General features: G+C 42.5%; 1 protein-coding gene across 1 annotated transcript in view; it reads right to left on the reverse strand.

Annotated features, from left to right (window-relative positions):
- Positions 1-22145, reverse strand: part of ZBTB40 (zinc finger and BTB domain containing 40) — a 78824-nt gene that overhangs the window by 13084 nt on the left and 43595 nt on the right. Inside the window, exons 4-9 of the mRNA XM_049774631.1 lie at positions 13036-13225; positions 12295-12437; positions 5688-5880; positions 3001-3137; positions 1937-2138; positions 1508-1641 (exon numbers count right to left, since the gene is read on the reverse strand). Coding sequence (XP_049630588.1) covers positions 1508-1641; positions 1937-2138; positions 3001-3137; positions 5688-5880; positions 12295-12437; positions 13036-13225 — 999 coding nt within the window. The remainder of the gene's footprint in view (positions 1-1507; positions 1642-1936; positions 2139-3000; positions 3138-5687; positions 5881-12294; positions 12438-13035; positions 13226-22145) is intronic.

Genomic DNA, 22145 nt, shown 5'->3' on the forward strand with positions numbered 1-22145 from the left:
TTTCGAGAAGGCAATTCTCCCTTTATCACAAGCCTACATTTCTCATGAAAAGTAGTTAGTGGGATCTGGGAGGAGGGGATACACATGTAAAGACAAATGTGTAAAAAAGCAAGGAAACAAGGAATGCGAATTTGAATACGAAGACTCATTAAACCTTTTCTCAAAAAAGTATTTTTTAAGACACAAGGAGCCTCTCAAAGAACTTTTCTAGATCTCAATATTCAAAGCTTAGAAGGCTGTAGGACTTGATTGCTGGTATACTGTCTGGAAGATCAAGATAACTTTTTTAGAATATATAATTGTCTCTGTGTCTGGATGTAATTCCACATGATCAGGGACTTCACATTTTTAGATACTTAGATGTATCCTTTTAAACATTTTCTTTCATAAAAAAAAAAAGGCAGCTTTTTAAATTAGGTTCAAATAGGGGCTTTCAAGAGGCCAAGAGTTTTATTTCAAAGCTGTCCTCTTTCAGATTGTTCGAGCCACCAGCAGAAAGAGTCAGTATACTGAGAAAATAAAGCTGATCTATCCACAGATGGCCAAATGGAATCTTGGTTTGTAAGCCATTTTTTTTCCTGCTCTTTTCAAGTCTATCTAAATAAACCTGGTGTTCCTGGAAGCAGGCATGAGACTAATTAGTGAGGCTAAAACTGATGAGCCACAGAAGCACCATCTCTGAAATACATGGTCCTGGTATAGGAGGGAGGTATATTATCCTAGGAAGGCCTTGGAAATGAACATCGTCTTCTTCTACCCAACAGAGTCATGGGCAAAGGGTACCCGTGGGCACAGCAAGAAGCCAGCCCTTCTGCACACCTTCCAGGCTCCCTGGACCAAGAACACTCCAGATGAATGTATGATCTGATTTCTTCTGTGCTCCGACTTCCCTCTCTGAGACGAACAGAACCCCCAGATAGACACCCATGGCTTGCCTCCCAGTCCCCACCTGCCTTTTCTGGGATTCCAGCCACACTGTGAGAAGCCTCACAGAAAATGAGTTGGCACTATATGCCACTGCATATGGGCTAAAGCTTTGTTCTAGCTATGTTTATCTTGGCTGTTCCTAGAAACCAGAATAGAGTATGCAATAAGGCCAGTTTCGCTTTTCTCTCTTTGAAGGAACTTCATCCTTAGAACATGCTGGGGAGCAGTACCACTCAGAGATCTGCCTAACTCTAGACAAATGGAATGAATCTAAATCAGTCATAGAATCTGCCTACAAATCTGGCCTCATCTCTTATCAGGTAGAAAGAACATCCTACACAGGCTATGGATCCCCCTGGGAGCTCGGAGCCCAGTGTTCCCTTATCTGCAAAATGCTATCACCTGCCACACAAAAGAGGTGGGAGGATTAAAAGGAACAAACTAGTTACAATGTGTGGGCTCAGCAGGGGGCTCAGCGCACAGCAGGGAGTCCACAAGGCTGATTCTTCCCTTAGGAACCAACACAGGCTTGGGGACAGCTCTGCAAATCCACCCAGAAAACATCTCTGACTTGCCCCACCTCTGTCACTGCCTCTGCCAGCTGCTCCTCCTCTGGTGTGAAGGACTTCTGTTCAGTCCTTTGTCGGAGAGCTTCTAGGATCCGTCTGTGATGCCTCAGGATGGCTTCTAAGGCTGTGCTTTCCAGCGGCCTCACTGAAAGAAAAGGGACGCAGAAGCTCTTTAGGAAGACTAACCACCCGACCTGTTTCCTTCCCTAATTCCCCACTCAGTTCTTTATAGTCAGAATATACTTAGTCCCATCTCCTATCTGAGGTTGGAAGGGAAGAATATGGCAAATAGCATTAATAAGAACAGAACAATCCCCACAATCATCTAGAACAAATCCCATGCCCATGGACGAAATCGATCGGGGACAGGTTGACTCCCACAGCAGACCTGGAAGACTGGCAATGTGAAGGCAAAGCTGCAATGAGGCCAGGTCTCCTACCTGTCCGGAAGAAAGCCTGGGCACCAGGCTCCTTCTGGATCTCCTCCAAGAGCAGGCGCCATGGGCAGGGCTCCATCTCCTGAGCTGCCAGCAGCAGCTGCCACACAGTGGTGGCAGAGAGGGTCTGCTTCTCCATGGCTGCTGACATCAGAGCATTGAAGGCCCCTGCACCCGTCTCACATCTTACCAGCATCTCCATGACCTGTGAGGCACAGCACCAGCAAACAGTCAGTCCCTTTCCTCAGTAGTAGGGCCCCAGGCCATCAATGTCCTGTGTCCCCCTCCCCACATTGTAAAATCAGCCCATGCACCATAGTTCCAACCCCAGGTGAACGGGTCTGAAGCAGGGTCATGCATGAAATAAACGAAACTAGGCTGAGGGTGAAACACGTGGTCTGGCAATCTTCTACTTCATATGGAGAGCCATCTACCTGCCAGAACTGTCATTTTTATTGAGTACAGAGACCAATCCCAGCTGTTAAGGACAGAGTAAGAATAAAAGCAGACAACTTAAGTTTATCCAGAGGCAGTTCTGCCCAGGTTTACATGTAAGACAATCTCTGTTTTGCGTATCTCTGTTACAATGTGTAATCTAACACCTCAGAGTTCGAGACACCTGCATCCCAATGAAGCTCTATGGTGTTCCTTCTGCATGCCCTCCCCACACTGCTGTGTAAAGGAAAACAGCCCCCCCCCCATGTCACTGTCTCTCGAGAAGCAACATCTCGACGGGTCCCACAGCAGTTCTCAAAATGGCTGAGTGTGTCTGTCCATATAAAATATAGATGACAGAGGGGCAGAGTGATAGCACAGCAGGTAGGGCATTTGCCTTGCATGTGACCAACCCATGTTCTATCCCCAGAATCCCATATAGTCCCAGAACCTGCCAGGAGTAATTTCTGAGTGCAGAGCCAGGAGTAAACCCTGAGCACTGCCAGGTGTGGCCCCAAAACAGACAGACAGACGGATGGACGACAGGCTCACAAGCAGAGGATTTACAAATCTCTTCCTTCTCCCTCATTTGATTCTTGACCCACTCTCTGGTCTTCCCTCTTTCCTCTTACCTCCTTTTCTTCAGGGGTTAAGTCCTTCACACGTTGGATCATTTTCACTAACACCTGGTTGTCTGTGAAAATCTCGGAGAGGTTTTCGTGATATCGTCTCAATAGCTCGGTCCCGTAATCATCAGGGCTTGCATGAACTGTAAAGTTATTGGCGGAAATGGTAATGGTCAAAAATGAGATCTACCAAGGGTTTCTCCTATGAAAATTCAGGGAGTTTTAAATGAGAGAGGAAGAGAGATCTTGGCATGAGGCTCTGCCTTCTCTAGACATCAAATCCAGCTCTTGGCTTGGGGTCTCCTACACATATATTCAGAAATCCTTTGGTCTACACTTCCTCATTCAGTGCTTTAGGGTCACAAAACCACTAGTGCTGTGTAAGTTAGCACCTGGTGGTACAGGCTAGTGACTGCTCCACAGGGGTCTAATTAGAAGGCTGCACTGATGAGAGATTCAGTGGATAGATTTGAGGGGCACTAGCTGTCACCCAAGGTAAAGACTAACTGGGCAATCCAAAATGTAAGCATGAACCCAGACGGTGGCCATGACAAGCCTGGCCCCTCTTCTATTTACATGGCTACAGAGTTAATCTGCCACCGACTCTCCCCTTATGGCTACGGTAACACCTGTCAGTGTAAAGATACAGTGGCTAAAGGGATGCTATATGGCTGGGATTGAACTCAGACCTACAAGCTAGATTCCATAGGCGCTTGCTCTCTCTAAACAGGTCAGGTTTACTTGTAAGTAAAGAAAATTACAAATTCCCCAGCATTTCCCTTAGTCATGTAGTTTTTAAAACTGAATAAGTTCTTTGCTCCAGTGACTCTTACTTCCTGGATTCCATCCTTAAGAAATAACCAGAAGGCCAGAAAGATAGTAGAGTAGGTAGGGCACTTGCCTCCATGATGTTTAATCCCAGGCATCCCATATGGTCCCCTGAGCCTGCCAGCAGTGATTCCTGAATAAGAGCCTGGAGTAACTCCTGAGCACCACAGGTGTGGACACACCACTTCCTTATCCCAAAGAAAGAAATGACCCAAACAAAAAGATCCCTATTATGGACACATTTGAAACTGCAGGATTTGTCATGACAACTGTTGATAAATAATCATTACTGAGTGCCTATAATGTGCTAGTGTAAATCTTATGTAGCTACAAAGGAATGTGCTAGGTACTTTTCTTTTTTTTTTTTTTTTTTTTTTTTTTTTGTGGTTTTTGGGTCACACCCGGCCGTGCTCAGGGATTATTCCTGGCTCCAGGCTCAGAAATTGTTCCTGGCAGGCACGGGGGACCATATGGGACGCCGGGATTCAAACCGATGACCTCCTGCATGAAAGGCAAACGCCTTACCTCCATGCTATCTCTCCGGCCCCGCTAGGTACTTTTCTTACCCCATCTCTTCACAGAGAATGGAATGAGGTTCGGCAAGGTTTGGCCACCTACATGGGGTCACACAGCTAAAGTGAGGATGCAAACTTAGGTAAGTCTTGAGTCTTTTCATTAGACTACACGTGTACCCACAGCAGAGCAAGAGGGAAACACCATCGAGCCCTTATGATGGAAACGTACACAGCCTTCAAGACACAGGATAATGGTTTTTATTTTGTTCTGTTTTAACATGGGGGAGAATGCTGTTATGTTACTCTTAAATAGAGAAATTTATAAACATGGTAGAGTATCTAAACATTCTAAGAATTGGGTTTCAAATATCAACATTGACACAATAAGTAGTGGGGCTTTAGGTTGTCTCATTGCTTTACATATTAAAGTTAGTATATGAAAACACTGTGATTATGTAGGCCAGAGCTATTGTACAGTGGGTAAGGCACTTGTACTGCAAGGCAGCTGACCTGGGTTTGCTCCCTGGAACCCAATATTGGTGATTTCCTGGACTGGCGCAAGTGGTAAGGCTTCTTCTGCCTTGCAATGGCTCTAGCCTAGGACGAACCAGTTTGATCTCCCAGCATCCCATAAGGTCTCCCAAGCCAGGAGTGATTTCTGAGCGCATAGCCAGGTGTCACTACTGAGCATCACTGGGTGTGGCTCCAAAACAAGCAAAAACAAAACAAAAGAGTGATTCCCTGAGTGCCGAACAAGGAGTAAGCAAGCCCTGAGCAATATTGGGTGTGGGCCAAAAACAAAATAAACAAAAAACTCTGTGAGCATCATCTATTTTTCTAATACCCTTTTCCTGAAAACCATCTTAATCTTTAATGCTCTGGGACAGGGTTGAGCTAGCTTAAGTGTTGCTGTTCCTCTATGGAAAGGGACATGGACTCATTTCCCAAACATCAGAAGGTGTTAATTCTGGGGAATAAAACCAAACAATACCCAAATGAGGAATGATTATGAAACCATGGTTTGAGTTTCTGCTGTTCATAGTTGCCAGAACCATGAGCTTTTTCTTCCTTTCGGCATTCACAAGTAACACCTGACAGCAGCCCAGGAGAAGCCACATAGACACAAACCTTGAGTCGCAGGAACCTCCAAAGAAGTCTAGTGGAGAAGATGCATTCTTGAACTACAGACCTCAGTTCCAGGAACTCCAAGAATTGTTGTTTTGTGGCGAGTTTCCTTTTAGCAATAGCATTTTAGAACATTACCTTATCCCCCAGCATGAAACCAAAAGGCTGCTTTAAGTTTTAAACTTCTGTAGGAGTTGGTCCACAGGGCCAACAAGTAACTAATACCTGTGGTGCTCGGCAAAGTGGCGGATTTCTGCAAATTTCCCAGCAGAAGACCTAACTTTGGGAATGCCATCTTCACAGCTTGAAAGAGTTTTACCAAACTCTCAGCAGTCAGAGTCTTCTCTTCAGACATTCTGTGCAACAAATTTTCTATGGTCTCCTTGGGTGTTCTGCCCTCACAGCAATTCAGAATCACCTGCAGTGGCAAGCCATCACCAGACACCAATTATGAGAGTGCTGAAAGCATTTGACCCACCCCCTGGGAAATCCGACAAGACGATGGTACAGCACAGATGGTCCCACATGTGCCTCTGTGGGGCTCTGGCACTACTTTTTTCATAGTCTCTTCTTTATTGTTTCAATAAACATCCAACAGTCTCCAAATAAATACTCCTACAAACACCTTTCTCCATTGTTGTCCTGTGTAAATTCTTTGCCTCCCCAAATTTGCATTTTTTGCACATATTCTTATACTAGAGCTGTTACTGACATTTCCCCTGGTTCTTAAGAAAAGTGTGTTCAGACCAGCAACCAATTAATATAGTGTTTTCTTTTTTTTTTTGAGGTCACACCCGGCGGTGCTCAGGGGTTACTCCTGGCTGTCTGCTCAGAAATAGCTCCTGACAGGCACAGAGGACCATATGGGACACCAGGATTCAAACCAACCACCTTTGGTCCTGGATCGGCTGCTTGCAAGGCAAACGCCGCTGTGCTATCTCTCCAGGCCCCGTTACAGTGTTTTCAAGCTCCTGTTCAAAAGTATCTGACCATGGTCCAGGCTGTCATTCTGAACAATTTTCATATCTTTGCTTCTTTTAATTTTACATGCATAGCCATTTAAATACCCAGATAATTTACATATTAGGCAAGTAGTCTCTGAAGTCAAAATAAGTGAAGGGCTTATCTGTATTATTTTTTCCTACAGATCATTGACTATTTCTCCCTCTCATTTTCAGCAGCACATGCGCCAATCACATTCCCCTGCTCTTCTCAGCTGTGCTGAAGGATGCTCCAACTCAAGAGGGCAAGGCAAGGCGCTCCAGCAAAAGGTTAAAAAATAAACTAATTGAAGCTATTTTACAGATACTGTTTTAGTATAATGGGAGTGATTCTTTCAGGGACTCACTATGCACAACTTCAGGAACTGATAATGCAGAGGATTATTGCAATATGTGTAATCTATCGATTCACAGCCTCTGAGCTTCCCTTTGGGACCATGCCAGCTCTCCAGAGGGACAGTCAGATCAGTCACGGTGGCATGGCAGAGGACACTATTAGCAAATTAACTCCCATTTGAAAATAATGAATTTAGCTATAAAACCAAATTGGTTTTAGATAGATGAAAAGAATATCTATATTGTAGATGTGAAAGGAATGTACATATTATAAATCAAGCTGTCATATTCCTTGTCAGTAGAGAATAGTTATTCTCTTTGCTTAAGGTCTAATATATATTAAGAATTCTAAATAAAATACAATTTGAATTTTCACAGCTTGTATCTAAAAACCATACTGATTTAGTACTACATCTTAGTTCGCAAGCAGCCAAATATTATTCAGATGAGCACAGGCTTTCAAGTTAGTCAGGCCGAATTTGAACCCCAATTCTAAAACCTAGTGCATCCTTCTTTTAATATGCAAAAAAATTAAATAAAAATGCAGTTCTTACATAAAGTTTCTATAAAATTGTTGTATGGCCTAGAATAATGTATGAAACATGGGTGACCTGTTTTTTGTTTTTAGGTCACACAGGGCAGTGCTCAGGTTACTCCTGGCTCTATGCTCAGAAATCGCTCCTGGCAGGCTCGGGGGACCATATGGGATGCTGGGATTCGAACCACCAACCTTTTGCATGCAAGGCAAACACTTTACCACGGCCCACGGGTGATCTTTCATAATAGTAATTACTGACATATTCAGGAAGCAGCATGAACAGTGATAAGTAGAGTGCGTTTTGCTTAAAAGTCTGTGTTCCAGGGGCTGAACTAAAGGGTAGGATGCTTGCCTTACACGTAGCCAACTCGAGTTCAATCCTTATCATCTCATATGGTCCCCTGAGAATTCTAGGAGTGATTCCTGGGTGTAGAACCAGAAGTAATCCCTGCAGTAATCCCAATGACACAGGAGCATCACTGGATGTGGCTCAAACAACCAAACAAAGTCTGTATTCCAGAACTAGCACCAAACAGCTATGGCTTTAGACAAATGCTTAACATTAAGTGTGTTTCTTTGCCTTTAAAATTAGGGTAGAGATGCCTGGCACACAAACAACCTCACTTCAATTCTGGCTCGACAATGTCCCATATGCATTGACAGGAGTGATCCCTGAATACAGGAGTAAGCCCTAAACAAACCAGATATACACTCCCTCCCTAAATTAAAACATACATACAAAATAAAATTAGGGTGATGTCCATGATGTTAAAAAGTTTCTGCAAGGATAGAATATTTAAAAGATCTTGGGCACTTGATTCACTGCAACGGAGATAGAGCTGGAGTTATTATGTTAAATGAAGTAAGCCATAAGAAGGATAAATATAAGATAAAATCACTTATATGTGTTATTTAGAATAACTACATGAAGAAATACAATGGCTTAAATGGGGGTTGTCAAGAACACCCTAGGTCTCAGAATATATTGAGGAGAAGGAAAGAAATTGTGTGGAAAAAACACATATGAAATGATGAGAGAGAGGGGCTAAGGGTGCATTAGTGGAGTTAAGAAAGGACAGAACTAAATATCCAAGCCAGAGTCAACAACAATGAAATCATGAAACGCAAACTTTAACAACCAAACTTAAGGTGTCTCTTATGATGGCAGGCTGGGGCAGGTAGTAGTGGTATGGGATGGACTATGGGAATAGTGGTGGAGGGAGGTTGACACTGGAGGTGGAACTGGTCCTGAAGCATTGTATGTCTAAAATCCAACTATGAATAACTTTGTAAACCGTAATGTTTTAAACTAAAAAATAAGATCTTCAGCACTTAGCTTGCAACACAGAAGCAACAAATACATGATGACTATAATTGCTATGTTTTTAATGTTTCTAATCCTAAAGTAATGGCATTCCTGCTTACCACTCTCCCTCCTTCCTTCCTTCCTTCCTTCCTTCCTTCCTTCCTTCCTTCCTTCCTTCCTTCCTTCCTTCCTTCCTTCCTTCCTTCCTTCCTTCCTTCCTTCCTTCCTTCCTTCCTTTCCTTCCTTCTTCCTTCCTTCCTTTCCTTCCTTCTTCCTTCCTTCCTTCCTTCCCTCCCTCCCTTCTTCCTTCCTTCCCTCTCTCCCTCCCTCCCTCCTCTCCCTTCTCCCTTCCTTCTCTCCCTTCTCCCTTCCTTCTCTCCCTCCCTCCCTTCCTCCCTCCCTCTCTCTTTCCCTCCCTCCCTTCCTCCCTCTCTCTCTCTTTCTCTCTTTGGTCTTTGGGTCGCATCCGATGGCTTTCAGGAGTGACTCCTGGCTCTGTGTTCAGAAACCGTTCCTGGCAGGCTCAGGGGACTATATGGGATGTCAGGATTAGAACCACCATCAGTCCTGAATCGGCTGCATACAAGGCAAATGCCCTACCGCCGTGCTATCTCTCTGGCCTCCCACTCCTATTTCTTAAAGAAGGAGGTATGTACATAAGAGTCAAGGCATCTATGAGCCTCATTCTATAACAGAAAAAGCTCTAAAAGGTATGTATACTTCTATTCTTTGGTGTCTAGCCAAAGAACACAAAAGCACTAACTTGAAAAGATATATGTGCACCTAAGCTCATTATAGCATCATTTACTATAAGCAAGATATGAAAATAACCAATTGATCAATGGCAGAGTGATCAAGAAGATGTGATCTTGGGGTTAAAGGGAAAATAGAGTGGATAGGACCTTTTCCTTGCATGTGCCCAACCTTGGTTCAATCTCTGGCACCACCATATGGTCCCCAGAGCCTTCAGGTGTGATCCCCGAGCACAGAGTCAGGCACACACACGGAATACTTCCAGCTATATCCCTTTCCCTCAGAAAAAAACAAGAAGAATATGTGGTCTATATGCACAATGGAATACTACTTAGCCATAAGAAAAAGTGAAGTCCTGCCTTTTGTGATACCATGGATGGAGCTGAAAGGGATCATGTTAAGTAAAATATCACAGGGAAAGACAAATATCAGATGATCTCACTCATGTGTTCAGTACACAGAGAAGTAGAGGACAGGAATAGACAAAAATCAAATGAAGCAATCCGTGGTCTCAGACCTAGAGGGAGGGCAGAGAACAGGAGTGGTGTGGTATGGAAACATTCCCATAGAAGTGGGGTAAAACCATATCCATAATACACAGTAAGACAAACTAGTGTGATTTCAGTTAAAGAAGCAACATTTAAATTAAAATGCCTACATACATGTTCCACATAATGTCAAAATACAGTGACTCTTCATCCACATTCACCCCACACTCCTGCTTTATCACTGTGCTTCACTGTTCATGAGGAGTGGCTTAATGAAGCACTTGTGAGGCCCCAATCCTAAGAAGTTCTCCCCTACCCCCCGCATGTGATTTATAACTAATTTAAGTTCTTCTGCTTTAGCCCTTCTGTCAAGTAAACTGAAAGTGACAGAAGAAAATGACGGTGTGGTCTGTCTTGCTGCAGAGAATGAGGCTGAGTTTGGGCTCTACTTATAAATGCTGTTTTACCAAGATAATGAAGTAGTTCAAAGGACACATTCAATCTAGGTAATAAGGAAAATGCCTGAATGAGGAATTGAATGAAATCACTAAATAGGGGATCAGGTACTTCTATAACCAACTTACTTAAGCCAATTGCCTGAAATTACCCTAACTCTGAAGTCTCGGGAGAAAAAAAAAGGGGAATTTAATCTTATAGTACATAACATCTTTCCTTTGTGAAGTTGAAAGTAGTTAGAAAACAGAGGCCAAATAGATAGCTGCTTTGCATGTAAGAGGCCAGGTTTTATCCCCAGCAGTAAATAGTCCCCGAGGAACCCCCTGGAAGTGACTCCTGAGTGCCAATAGGTATAGTCCTAGATCTAATAAAATTTTCTGTATGTAATTTGCAGAAATAAAATTCTGAGGTTGAAGAAAAACAGGGATATCAGGCTACTGAGTAAAAGATGGTCTGAGATCAATGCTTACAATTATAGATAGAAGGTGGTTTCTACACATTTTCACTCCTGAACATATAAGTCACTTCCCACAGTTTTAAGAATTGATGCCGAAAAGTTGGCTGGCTCTATTCCTTCTTTCCCAGATACAAAAATATTTTTAGCACAAAGTAGAAATCAATAACACCAACAAATACAGTTATCTAGTGGACTTGAGAAGTCATGCTAGCAGTTTTATGAGGATTTTAGCAGGAAGCTGGTGGGAGAGTAAATTGGTGCAACCTTCCTGAAGGGCAATTTGGCAATATATATCAAACACCTGAGAAATTTTATACTCTGCTACATTATCTCACTTCTTAGCAATAATTCAAAGGGAGAAAAATTATCTGAGGAGATGCAAAGATTTGCATACAAAGATATTCCTGAGACAAAACCAGGGAATAGACCCTGTTTCAAACAATGAAAAGCCCTTGGCCTTGAATTACAAAACTGAGATTACTAAGCAGGGGAAAAGAAAGAAGAAAGGAAGAGACAACCTAGAAATGATATCAGGAGTGTGGTAGAGGGTCTTGGACACTTTGGTAACTTGGTACATCAAAACTATAAGTGTTAACAGTTAAATTCTAATTAAAAAGGTTGTTCTTGGGGCGGGAGCAGCACAGCAGGTAGGGCATTTGCCTTACACGGCCGACCCGAATTTGATCCCCAGCAACCCAGATGGTCCCAAGCCTGCCAGGAGTGATTTCTGAGCACAGGGCCATCCACAAGCACTCTGGGTGTGGTCCAAAAATCAAAACAAAATAAAACAAAAATAAAAAGGATGCTCTCAGCATTATAACTTATAATAGCCATGAATACTCAACAATAAAGAGTGAATGAATTATGGAATATTCATTAATTAGATGAAACACAATTTGAGTACGGAAATACAGTCTCTCTCTCTCTCTCTCTCTCTCTCTCTCTCTCTCTCTCTCTCTCTCTTCCTCCCTCCCTCTCTCCTTCTCACAGTCTAAGCACAATTAACAAACTGTTTGTTCAGTATTACCCCATACTAGAATGATTCAGATTGGGAAAAAAGAGTCCAACCCCTCTGTCCCCCATGTTAGTAGTATCTCTCTCTAGAGTGGGATGGTAGGAGATTTGATACTTTGCTTCTGGTCTGTTTTCTTGGCTTTTCTGCAGAGAAAAGCATGTCAATTTTGTAAAAAGGAAAGTGGCATTATTATAAACATGACTTAACATTTTAATTTGCAGAGCAACTGTTTTATGGGAAAACCTTATGGATCATAGTGTATTAACCAGCCTTCCACTCCACACATATACAAATGAAAAGTAGAACTGCCTCATGGAAGGATGCCCACAATGGAGTAAACGACCAGAAACAAGAATCTGGACTTCTGAGACTTTAAGCAGTGTGTCTGAAAATACTGCAAAGTCCAAAATGTCCTATGCCACAGCAGAGATATTTTTTAATCTCTAAATTGAGAAGGAGGAGTGAGTGATTCTCCATGTTACCTGCTTCTCAGAGTCTGTCAGAAATCCCTCCTTGGTGGTTTCCAGGAACTCCACGATCGGCCTCAGCTGTGTCACACACTGGACCAGGTCCTCTTTGTGTTGGAGTAACAGGACAGACAAGGTCTTTCCCTCCTCTGTGCCCCCTGGGGGGAAAAAGAGTTAGAGACATGCAAGAGAAGCTAGTTGATTTGAAGAACAGGACAGTAAGAGAGTTTGTCAAGAGAGAGAAAGAGAGATCTAACAAAATTGTAAAGTGATTTTCAGCCTATTCTGAGCCTCTGAATGCAGAATCTCTTTTCAGAGAGGAAAATACTTTATTATTCTGTTTAAACTCTATGAAAGGAAAATGTTTCATTTATCTGTCGAAACACAAAGCTGCAGAGCCAACTAGAGGTTAACTTCTGGTTGGCAAGGCCACTGCTTTGTCCCTAAACCAGACAAGAGCAGACTCAGCCTTTCCAGTCGTCAGAATGGCGGAGAGGTTGTGACTGGGACGTGTGGCTTTCTGGAGGGCAGAAAGACATGGATGATATTTATGTTGCAGACTAGGGAGCCCAGGGGTAGAAAAGGAGCCTCACATTGCATGTATCTGTCTAACATGCAGCTTCTGGAGTACATGGAGGTCTTATGGGGAAACCATTTACCAGTAACTAAGGGAGGGCAGGAACTCATCACTTGTAGATTCTGGGGCGCCTCCCCAGACAGAATCAGTCACTCAAGGCTGGAGGGAGCTTTTCCTACCTTTTGTTGCCACTGCTACATCTTCTGATTTTCTGTCTGAAAATGCTGCCTTGACTGCAGGATTAGAATCTTGGTACAGCCTCAGCAGGGACACAAGGGCCTCAGGATCCAAGCTCTCATCCTTTACTTTAGCCAGAAGCCTCTGGAAAATGGAATGTCCATCTTCGCCCTCAAGACACCCCATTATGGCCTGTGGAACAAAAGTACCCACAAAGGAATTAGTCAACAAGAACCCTACATTGCTTAGATTTAGCAATCATGGCCCTCTAGAATCCTAACACTACCCATTTTACCTTTCAGTGGTATTGGTCATTACTAATGATCTGGATCACAATTCTGATTTCAGAACACTGAGGCATTGAGGACAAAAGCATATATTTCTTTCAGGGGCCAGAGAGATAGCATGGAGGTAGGGCATTTGCCTTGCATGCAGAAGGACGGTGGTTTGAATCCTGGCATCCCATATGGTCCCCCGAGCCTGCCAGGAATGATTTCTGAGCATGGAGCCAGGAGTAGGCAATGAGCGCTGCCGAGTGTGACCCAAAACCAAAACAAAATAAAACAAACAGAAAAGCATATCTTTCTGACCAGTTCTTTTCAGCTTTCCACATTGGTTGTCATCTTAAAACCACCACCTAAGACTGGTCTCAATTCTTAATTTTCTTCCCTTTTGAAAATCTCTCATATATAAATTCCCCTAAAACTTAAAAACAAATAAACAACAAAAACTTTTTTTTTTTTTTTTTAGGCTAGTCAAGTGAAGCAGTGGGAGTGGAGAAGGAACAAAGAAATCTGTAACTGGCTCTGAACAATTAATTGTAAACACCACTGCACTCGGACTAGCCACAATAAAAACTTTTAAAGGTCTTGCAAGAAGTGCTCTGGGAGTCGAGTGGCCACTCTCAGCAATTCTCAGCCAACTAGGCATAGGGTTCAATGTGAGGGCCTGAGGATAAGCTGCTATTCAGGTGCTCAGCGCCATCAAGGCCCAGTGAATAGGCCATGTTGTGCTAATGATTGAAATGACTTGGGCACCTGCACCCTAATCCCACTACCTTCTCTCTGATCTTCCTATAAGTTTCCCCAGCACTGGCATCCTTTCTTTGGTCTGACATTTATTACCTCTCCCACAAATAAATAGGAGGAAAGTCAACTAGATGGCAAGACTAATATTTCTGTTTTATATAGGCATGTATATCAACATATACACATACAAACTTTATATTTCTTTTCTTTTTTTTTTTTTTTTTGGGCCATACCCAGCGGTGCTCAGGGGTTACTCCTGGCTGTCTGCTCAGAAATAGCTCCTGGCAGGCACGGGGGACCATATGGGACACCGGGATTTGAACCAACCACCTTTGGTCCTGCATCAGCTGCTTGCAAGGCAAACACTGCTGTGCTATCTCTCCGGGCCCCAAACTTTATATTTCTACCTGACAATACTACAATCAATGATGGTTTTTCTGGTTTTGTTTTTGGGCCATAACTGGTAGTACTCAGGGCTTACTTGTAGCTGTGGTCACAGATCACTGATTGTATTCAAAGAACCATATATGGTTCTGGGGATAGAACCAGGTTGGCCACATGCAAAATAAGCAACTTAACCATTATGCCCTCATTCATGTTTTTATAATCAATACTATAAAAACTTAAGGTTTTATCCTCCTTTATTATATCTCTAAATAATTTCTCAAAACTCAAGAGAAAAATCATCCATTTCTCACTAATCCTAAAGTTTATCATTTCAGGCAAGACTTTATGAAGCAAATACTGGAAAGTAAAAACAATTTAAAATTTATCACTTAAAAAAAACTTACGGTTTTATCTCTCTCTCTCTCTCTCCTCTCTCTCTCTCTCTCTCTCTCTCTCTCTCTCCTCTCTCTCTCTCTCTCTCTCTCTCTCTCTCTCTCTCTCTCTCTCTCTCTCTCTCTCTCTCTCTCTCTCTCTCTCTCTCTCTCTCTCTCTCTCTCTCTCTCTCTCTCTCTCGAATATCTATACTTCCGAAGTTCTATTAGGGGGCTAGAGTGATAGCCAGTGGTAGGGCATTTTCCTTGCATGCCACCAACCTGGGACAGACCCGAGTTCGATCCCCGGCAACACATTGGTTCCTCAAGCCTGCCAGGAGCAATTTCTAAGTGCAGAGCCAGGCGTAACTCTTGAATGCCACTGGGTGTGGCCCCCCAAAACAAAACAAACAAAAAGAGGCATTTTAAATGTATTAGACCTTGAGTATTGTCTTTGATTTAGTGTTTCCTGATCACAAGAGGGCTATAAAAAGTTAAATTGAACTTTTTTTAAGTTCCTATATTCTGAATAATCTCCAACAAAGAAATTTATATAAAACAATTTAGTAATCTAAATTAAGATTTTACTGAAGTCAAAAGAAAATAATGGCTGTAGACTCTTCTCAGGTTGTCTGCTCCAAGCTGATTAGTACTTCTAGTACCTTTTCAGAAAGGGTGGAAATAGATTCCCCTTTCTGCCTAAAGCCAAGGCAGCCCAGTACCACACCTTACTCCCTCCTACAGAAATGACCCAGCTCCACAATTTAACCTTATCAAACTGCCAAGCCACAGAATTTATTTCAGATCTATAGACTTTGGTCTATGCAGCTACAAGAGGCCATGAGATAGCACAAAATTCCATAGTGTCTGCCCAATAGGGTCACAGGAAATCTGATGGGGAAGTTAAATAGAAATCTACCAGGCTCAGTGAATTTAAACAGTAACACAGAAGGCTCAACTAGCACTAACCACAGCCCAGGAAATCTGAAAGACACTATCTTTAGTAACATCACGGAAAGCTATAACAACCATTTTAAATTGATGTTTGTTGATCTAAGTTTCGATAATCCTGTTTTCCTTTGTGTTGTAAAAATGAGATAAATTTGTGCATTAAGAGGGACAGACTAGGATGATGGGTAGGAAATTGGGGTCACTGATGAAGGGAAGGCCACAAAGGTGGTAGAACTGGTGTTTGAACATTTAATGCCTAAAATGGCTGTATTATAAAAAGTTGGTAGGTCATGAGGTTATAATATAAAATTATTTAAAAAAAAGATTTTACTGGAATGAATAACTTCCAAGAGTCTAACACATGATATAGCTGAAAGTGTACTCCCTTTAGTCATAATTATGCAGCCTCTCTGCTTTCCCTAGTTGGCCTCAAATATCTGAGTATCTTTTCCCTGACAGTAATGGCTGAAGTAGGCAGCTTTTTGTTTGTTTGTTTGTTTTTGGGGGCCACACCCGGTGACGCTCAGGGACTACTCTTGGCTATGCACTCAGCAATTACTCTGTTCCTTGCTTGGGGGACCATATGGAACGCCAGGGATCAAACCCAGGTCCGTCCTGGGTCAGCCACGTGCAAGGCAAATAAATGCCCTACTGCTGTGCTATTGCTCCAGGCTCTAGGCAGCTTCTAAACTGGTTCCCAATACTCTGTCTCCAAGCATTTGTGCCTTTGGGTTGACTTGCTTTGAAGGGAGAGAATAGGGCAAAAGGAATGGTATTCCACTTCAAGAGTTGCTGCCGAGACGTCCACATTTCTGTGTATGTTTCACTTGCTTGTTTTGTTTTGGGGAAAACATGCTGCTACATTCTGACATGTCCTACAAACTGCCCACATGGCAAGGAACTGGTGATGTCTTTGGCCAACAGACAGTGAGTGTCCTTGAAAAAGGATCTTCTGAAGACTGCAAACAGGCATGTAATGAGCTGAGAGACAATCTGAAGCTGGGCTTTGAGAAGTCTCCTGACCTGGGGAATTTGATGAAGGAGCATGCCTCTTTCCTGACCCTCAACACCTAAAGGTAATGGAGGTTTGTTTTTGAGTTAGTAAAGTTCAAAATAAATTTCAACACAGTGGTAAAAGTGCTACTGATTCATTCTTACTACTAAGAATGGGTCTTTAGCATCTCCCTCTATCTTTCTCCCTTCCTCTATTCCTCCTCATCCTGTTTTATCCTTGGTCAGACTTTGCTCACCTGAAGGAAACTCTCTGAATATCCCCATTCTACCTCTCACTGTATCCAATTTGTCTGGCATTATCATCTGAGCCAGTGGGGAAGAAAAGCTTTCATCAATGGTGGCATCTGATGCATTTCTCATTATCCTCTCTGCAGAACTGCTCAGCAGTGAAATTAAAACATTTGTTAACTTCATTGCTCAGCAGTGATACTAGGGTGACCATCTGGGAAGAGAAGCAGGGGTGGGCTTCCGAAAGGGCCAGGAGGGAGCAGTCAGTAGCCTGGACAATACTGATCTCTGCTCTTTGTTTCAGAATCTCCCAGGGAATTGCACTAGAACCAGAGCTAGAAATACTCCCCCACCAGTCCTTGAAGCTGCCTGGGGCTCCACACTGGCAGGAGGAGACTTTCCCTGAAATTGGGTCTCTGCCTACATAGAAGGAAGGGTGGCACATAGGTAGACATGCTGGCATTTGGCTGCCACCATCTAACAGAAGTTGGAGAGATGAACCAAAATAGATGTCTGCTCTTTAACCACACCATTGAAATTCCTGTGATTCCTTGATTTAAAGAGTCTCCCATAAACTCAGTTCATGGTTAAACAAATAATCAAAGTACTTTTATCTATAAGTAAAATAAAGGTGAATATTTAAAGAGGGGACCATTCTTTTTCCCTTTTACTCTATAGGTTAAAAATAACTCTTCATACTCAGATCTTTTGGATAAATTTATCCTCCCAGTTGTTTGGGATTCCACCTGCTCTTGCACACTAATGCCTCCCCTCTGTGCTAAGGGCAAGATGATGGCAATAATGATACAAGGGCTCAGGATTGCCCAAGACACTGTATATTCATGTGATCTACTTTTGTTGTCATAATCCTCCTGAAAAGTGTCACTACATGACTTAAACTGGGGTCTGAGAGGTGCAGAAACTTGTTGGCAATGGGATGGCAAACAAGCAGATCAGCTCACGCACTACACAGCTCCAATTTCAAGTGTGATTCAATCAGTTGACACTAGACTTTACAGAATGTGCTAGAAATCATGGTTAACTTTGAACATTGGATATAGATGATCTATATTATTCCTCTTGGCCTTGAGGATTAGTATAAACTGATACACAGTAGGCACTAAATAAATGCTTAACAGGAGGTCAGAGAGATGATGCAAAGATTTGGAGATATGAACTCTTTGCAAGAAGCTTAGGGCTGGGGCTAAAGTGACAGTATAGGGAGACGATGTTTGCCTAGCACAAGATCAACCAGGTTTCAGACCCAGTCATCCCGTATGGTCCACTGAGCCCATCCAGGAATGATCCCTGAGCAGAGAGCTAGGAGTAAGCCCTGGCTATGTGCTCAGAAATCGCTCCTGGCAGGCACAGGGGACCATATGGAAAGCTGGATTCAAACCACCATCCGTCCTGGGTTGGTTGTGTACAAGGCAAACACCCTACTGCTGTGCCATTTCTCCGGCAGGGCAGACCTTTTTTTTTTTTTTTTTTTGGTTTTTGGGCCACACCCGGTAACGCTCAGGGGTTACTCCTGGCTATGCGCTCAGAAGTCGCTCCTGGCTTGGGGGACCATATGGGACACCGGGGGATCGAACCGCGGTCCATCCTAGGCTAACGCTGGCAAGGCAGACACCTTACCTTTAGCGCCACCGCCCGGCCCTGTGGGCAGACCATTTTTATTTATTGGTTTGGGGACTACTCTTGGAGGTACTCAGGGCTTACTCTTTGTTCAGGGATCATTCCTGGGAGGGCTCAGGGGACCATATGTGGTGCTGGGGATAAAAGCAGGGTCAACTGTATGTTATGCTAGTGCCTTACCCACTGTCCTATCTCTCTGGCCCATGGTAGGTTTTCAGTGCTATGCTGCTTCAAATTATGTAATGATTAACTAAATCACAAATCACCACCAACAGAAAGACAAACTCAAAATTCTTGGGCAACTTTAAGTGTATTTTTTTTTTTAGAAAAAGCAACAAATAACTAAAAATAAAACAACAACAAAGAAAAGCCTTTACAATTGTAGTTAAAAGGGAGATTTCAGGTGAAGAGTTCTTAAATGTGCTCACCAAGAGGACTGAACAACTGCTGTAACTTTGGGGACTTTTATGCATACAATACATGTGGCAGGATTTCTTTGTGGTCACAACTTTCAAAAAGGATGGGGACTCAGTCTTATTTACTTTTTAATTTTCCTATCCACCATCTCAATTCCTGGCACAAACCAGTTGCTCAATAAATATTTGCAGAATCAAAGGGTACGCAGAATTAAACCTTTGGAAATATGGACATTATTAATGTTCTTCCAAAGACTGAGAAATGTCAGCACAGACACTGCTACCATACACTAATTTTGTAAGCAACTAACTTCTCCAGCGATGTTTCTCCAGTTATGAACTATAGATACCAAAACAGAACTCAATGTGGATCTAATTATAGATGGAGATTCCCAAGCTCTATCATTTTTTAAAAATAGTATTTTTCTTTAAACACCATGATTACAAACATGATTATAGTTGGGTTTCAGTCATAAAAAAACACCCCCCCTTCACCAGTGCAACATTCCCACCACCAATACCCACCATCTCCCTTCTCCACCCCCTGCTTATCTCGAGACAGGCATTCTACTTCTCTCACTCATTAACACTGTCATGATAGTAGTTAGTGTAGTTATTTCTCTAACTGCACTCACCACTCTTTGTTCGAGCTCTATCATAACCTAAAAATCAGACGATGGCAATGGGTTTGGAGGAATTTGTTTTTTAACTTTTTAAATAAAAAATGTTTATTATAACACCCTGATTTATCAACTTGTGCATTTTACAGTTGTTATAAAATTTTTAATGTTTTTTAATTATAAATTTTAATTATCATTTTTTTTAATGTTTCAACATCAATCCCACCACTATGTGACCTTCTCTCCACCAATATGCCCAGTTTTCCACCTACCACTCCAGCCTGAACCCTTGCAGGCACAAACAAATATACTTTATATTATTTGTTAAAACATAAAGGCAAATAAAATTATTAAAACTTAGATTAATAAAAGTAAATTTTTCATAATTGTTATATTCTCTCACTGGTGCTACTAAAGCCACTGTCTAAGAATTTACTTGGCTATTTGGGAGTTAGTTAAGCCTTCAGTGTTGTTGTTTTCATTCATTGAGCTTGGGATAGGAGGTCTTTTATGTAACTGTCCCATCAGACTTGCTGTAATACTGGACTGAAAGTACTAGAAAACATGGTGGGACTGGAGTGATAGCACAGTGGTAAGGTGTTTGCCTTGCACACAGCTGATCCAGGATGGACCTTGGTTCAATCCTCGGCATCTCATATGGTCCCCCAAGCCAGGAGCAATTTCTGAGCGTGTAGCCTGGAGTAAATCCTGAACGTCACCAGGTGTGGTCCCAAAACTAAACCAAACCAAACCAAAAACATGGCATGACTACACCATCCAAGATTTATAGCTCTAAAATAACTTGGAGGCCTGGCAGTTTGATAAAGTTGGTGTGGCTTCAGGTTGCTGTGCCTTCTAGTAGGAAGAAGACTGTGCCTATTCTCATTCTGAGAAAGCTCCAGACCAGACCAGTTTACTTGGGAAGATAAGGTGGCTATCATGGTTTTTTTTTTTTTGAGATTAGTTGTCTGAATATCCTTTTAACAAGCACCTTTCAGGTACACTAAACATCAATTCTAGAAACTGATAGGTTTGGGGTTTTTGTTTGCTTTAATTTTTATTTTGGAGCTACACCTGGTCATCCTCAGGGCATACTCCTGGCTCTACATTCAGGAGTCACTCTAGGCAGTGCTCAGATACCACCATGGTTTCAAGGAATTGAATTTAGGTTGGCCGCATACAAAACAAGCACTTTACCTGCTGTCCGATTTCTCTAGCCCCAGAGACTGATGGCTTTGTACAAGACATGAGAGTTGCACATTCAGGAAGCTACTTCTAAGAGGGCTATTGTACTTATTTGAAAGTATGACTTGCAAATTAAGCCTAAAGTTAATAACAAACCACTCATGTATCATGGTAAATGAATATGGCAAGTGGAGAGAGGGTTTCAAGGTCAGATCTACAGACAATGAGTCAATGCATACATAATTGCAGTTATACATAGTGAGCTTTTTCTATGTCCTGGCATTGTACCACAAGCCTTTTTTTTCCCCCTAAAGCCATACCAAGGGGGTGCTCAAGGCTTATTCCTAGCTCTCAGTTCAGGGAATAGCTCAAGAAGAGATCAGGGGATCATAGGTAGTGCTGGGAATCAAATCCAGATCTGCCACATACAAGACAGACAAGTGCTTTACGCACTGTGCTATATCTCTGGTCCCCTTTACTATGTGTTGTGCTTTTTTTTAATTTTATTGAGACCATTGTGAATTACAAGTCTTTTTTTTTTTTTTTTTTTTTTTTTTTTTTTTTTTTTTTTTTTTTTTTGTGGTTTTTGGGTCACACCCGGCAGTGCTCAGGGGTTATTCCTGGCTCCAGGCTCAGAAATTGCTCCTGGCAGGCACGGGGGACCATATGGGGCGCCGGGATTCGAACCGATGACCTCCTGCATGAAAGGCAAATGCCTTACCTTCATGCTATCTCTCCGGTCCCGAATTACAAGTCTTTTACAGTTGTATTTCAGGTATATAGTGACAGTGAATTAGGGCCATTTCCGCCAGCAGTGTTGACCTCCCTCCTCCATAGTTCCAGCATGCATCCCATACCTCTATCCTAAGCCCCTGGACATTTTGTGTTCATCTTGTTACAGTTTGGATCTTTTGATTTTATTGTTGTTGACTTTGGCTTGGGTATATATATTTTTTAAACTCAATGCTCCTGAAACCACATGGCCCCTGGGTCCCATCCACTTTTTTCACCCTCTTTTCTCAGTTTCTAGAAAGATATAGAAATATTCCATGGGCCCGGAGAGATAGCACAGCGGCATTTGCCTTGCAAGCAGCTGATCCAGGACCAAAGGTGGTTGGTTTGAATCCCGGTGTCCCACATGGTCCCCCATGCCTGCCAGGAGCTATTTCTGAGCAGACAGCCAGGAGTAACCCCTGAACAATGCCGGGTGTGGCCCAAAAATCAAAAACCAAAAAAAAAAAAAAATATTCCACTCCTAGGGATATACCCTAGGA

The sequence above is a fragment of the Suncus etruscus genome, chromosome 6 (assembly GCF_024139225.1).
Source record: "Suncus etruscus isolate mSunEtr1 chromosome 6, mSunEtr1.pri.cur, whole genome shotgun sequence".
Taxonomy (NCBI): domain Eukaryota; kingdom Metazoa; phylum Chordata; class Mammalia; order Eulipotyphla; family Soricidae; genus Suncus; species Suncus etruscus.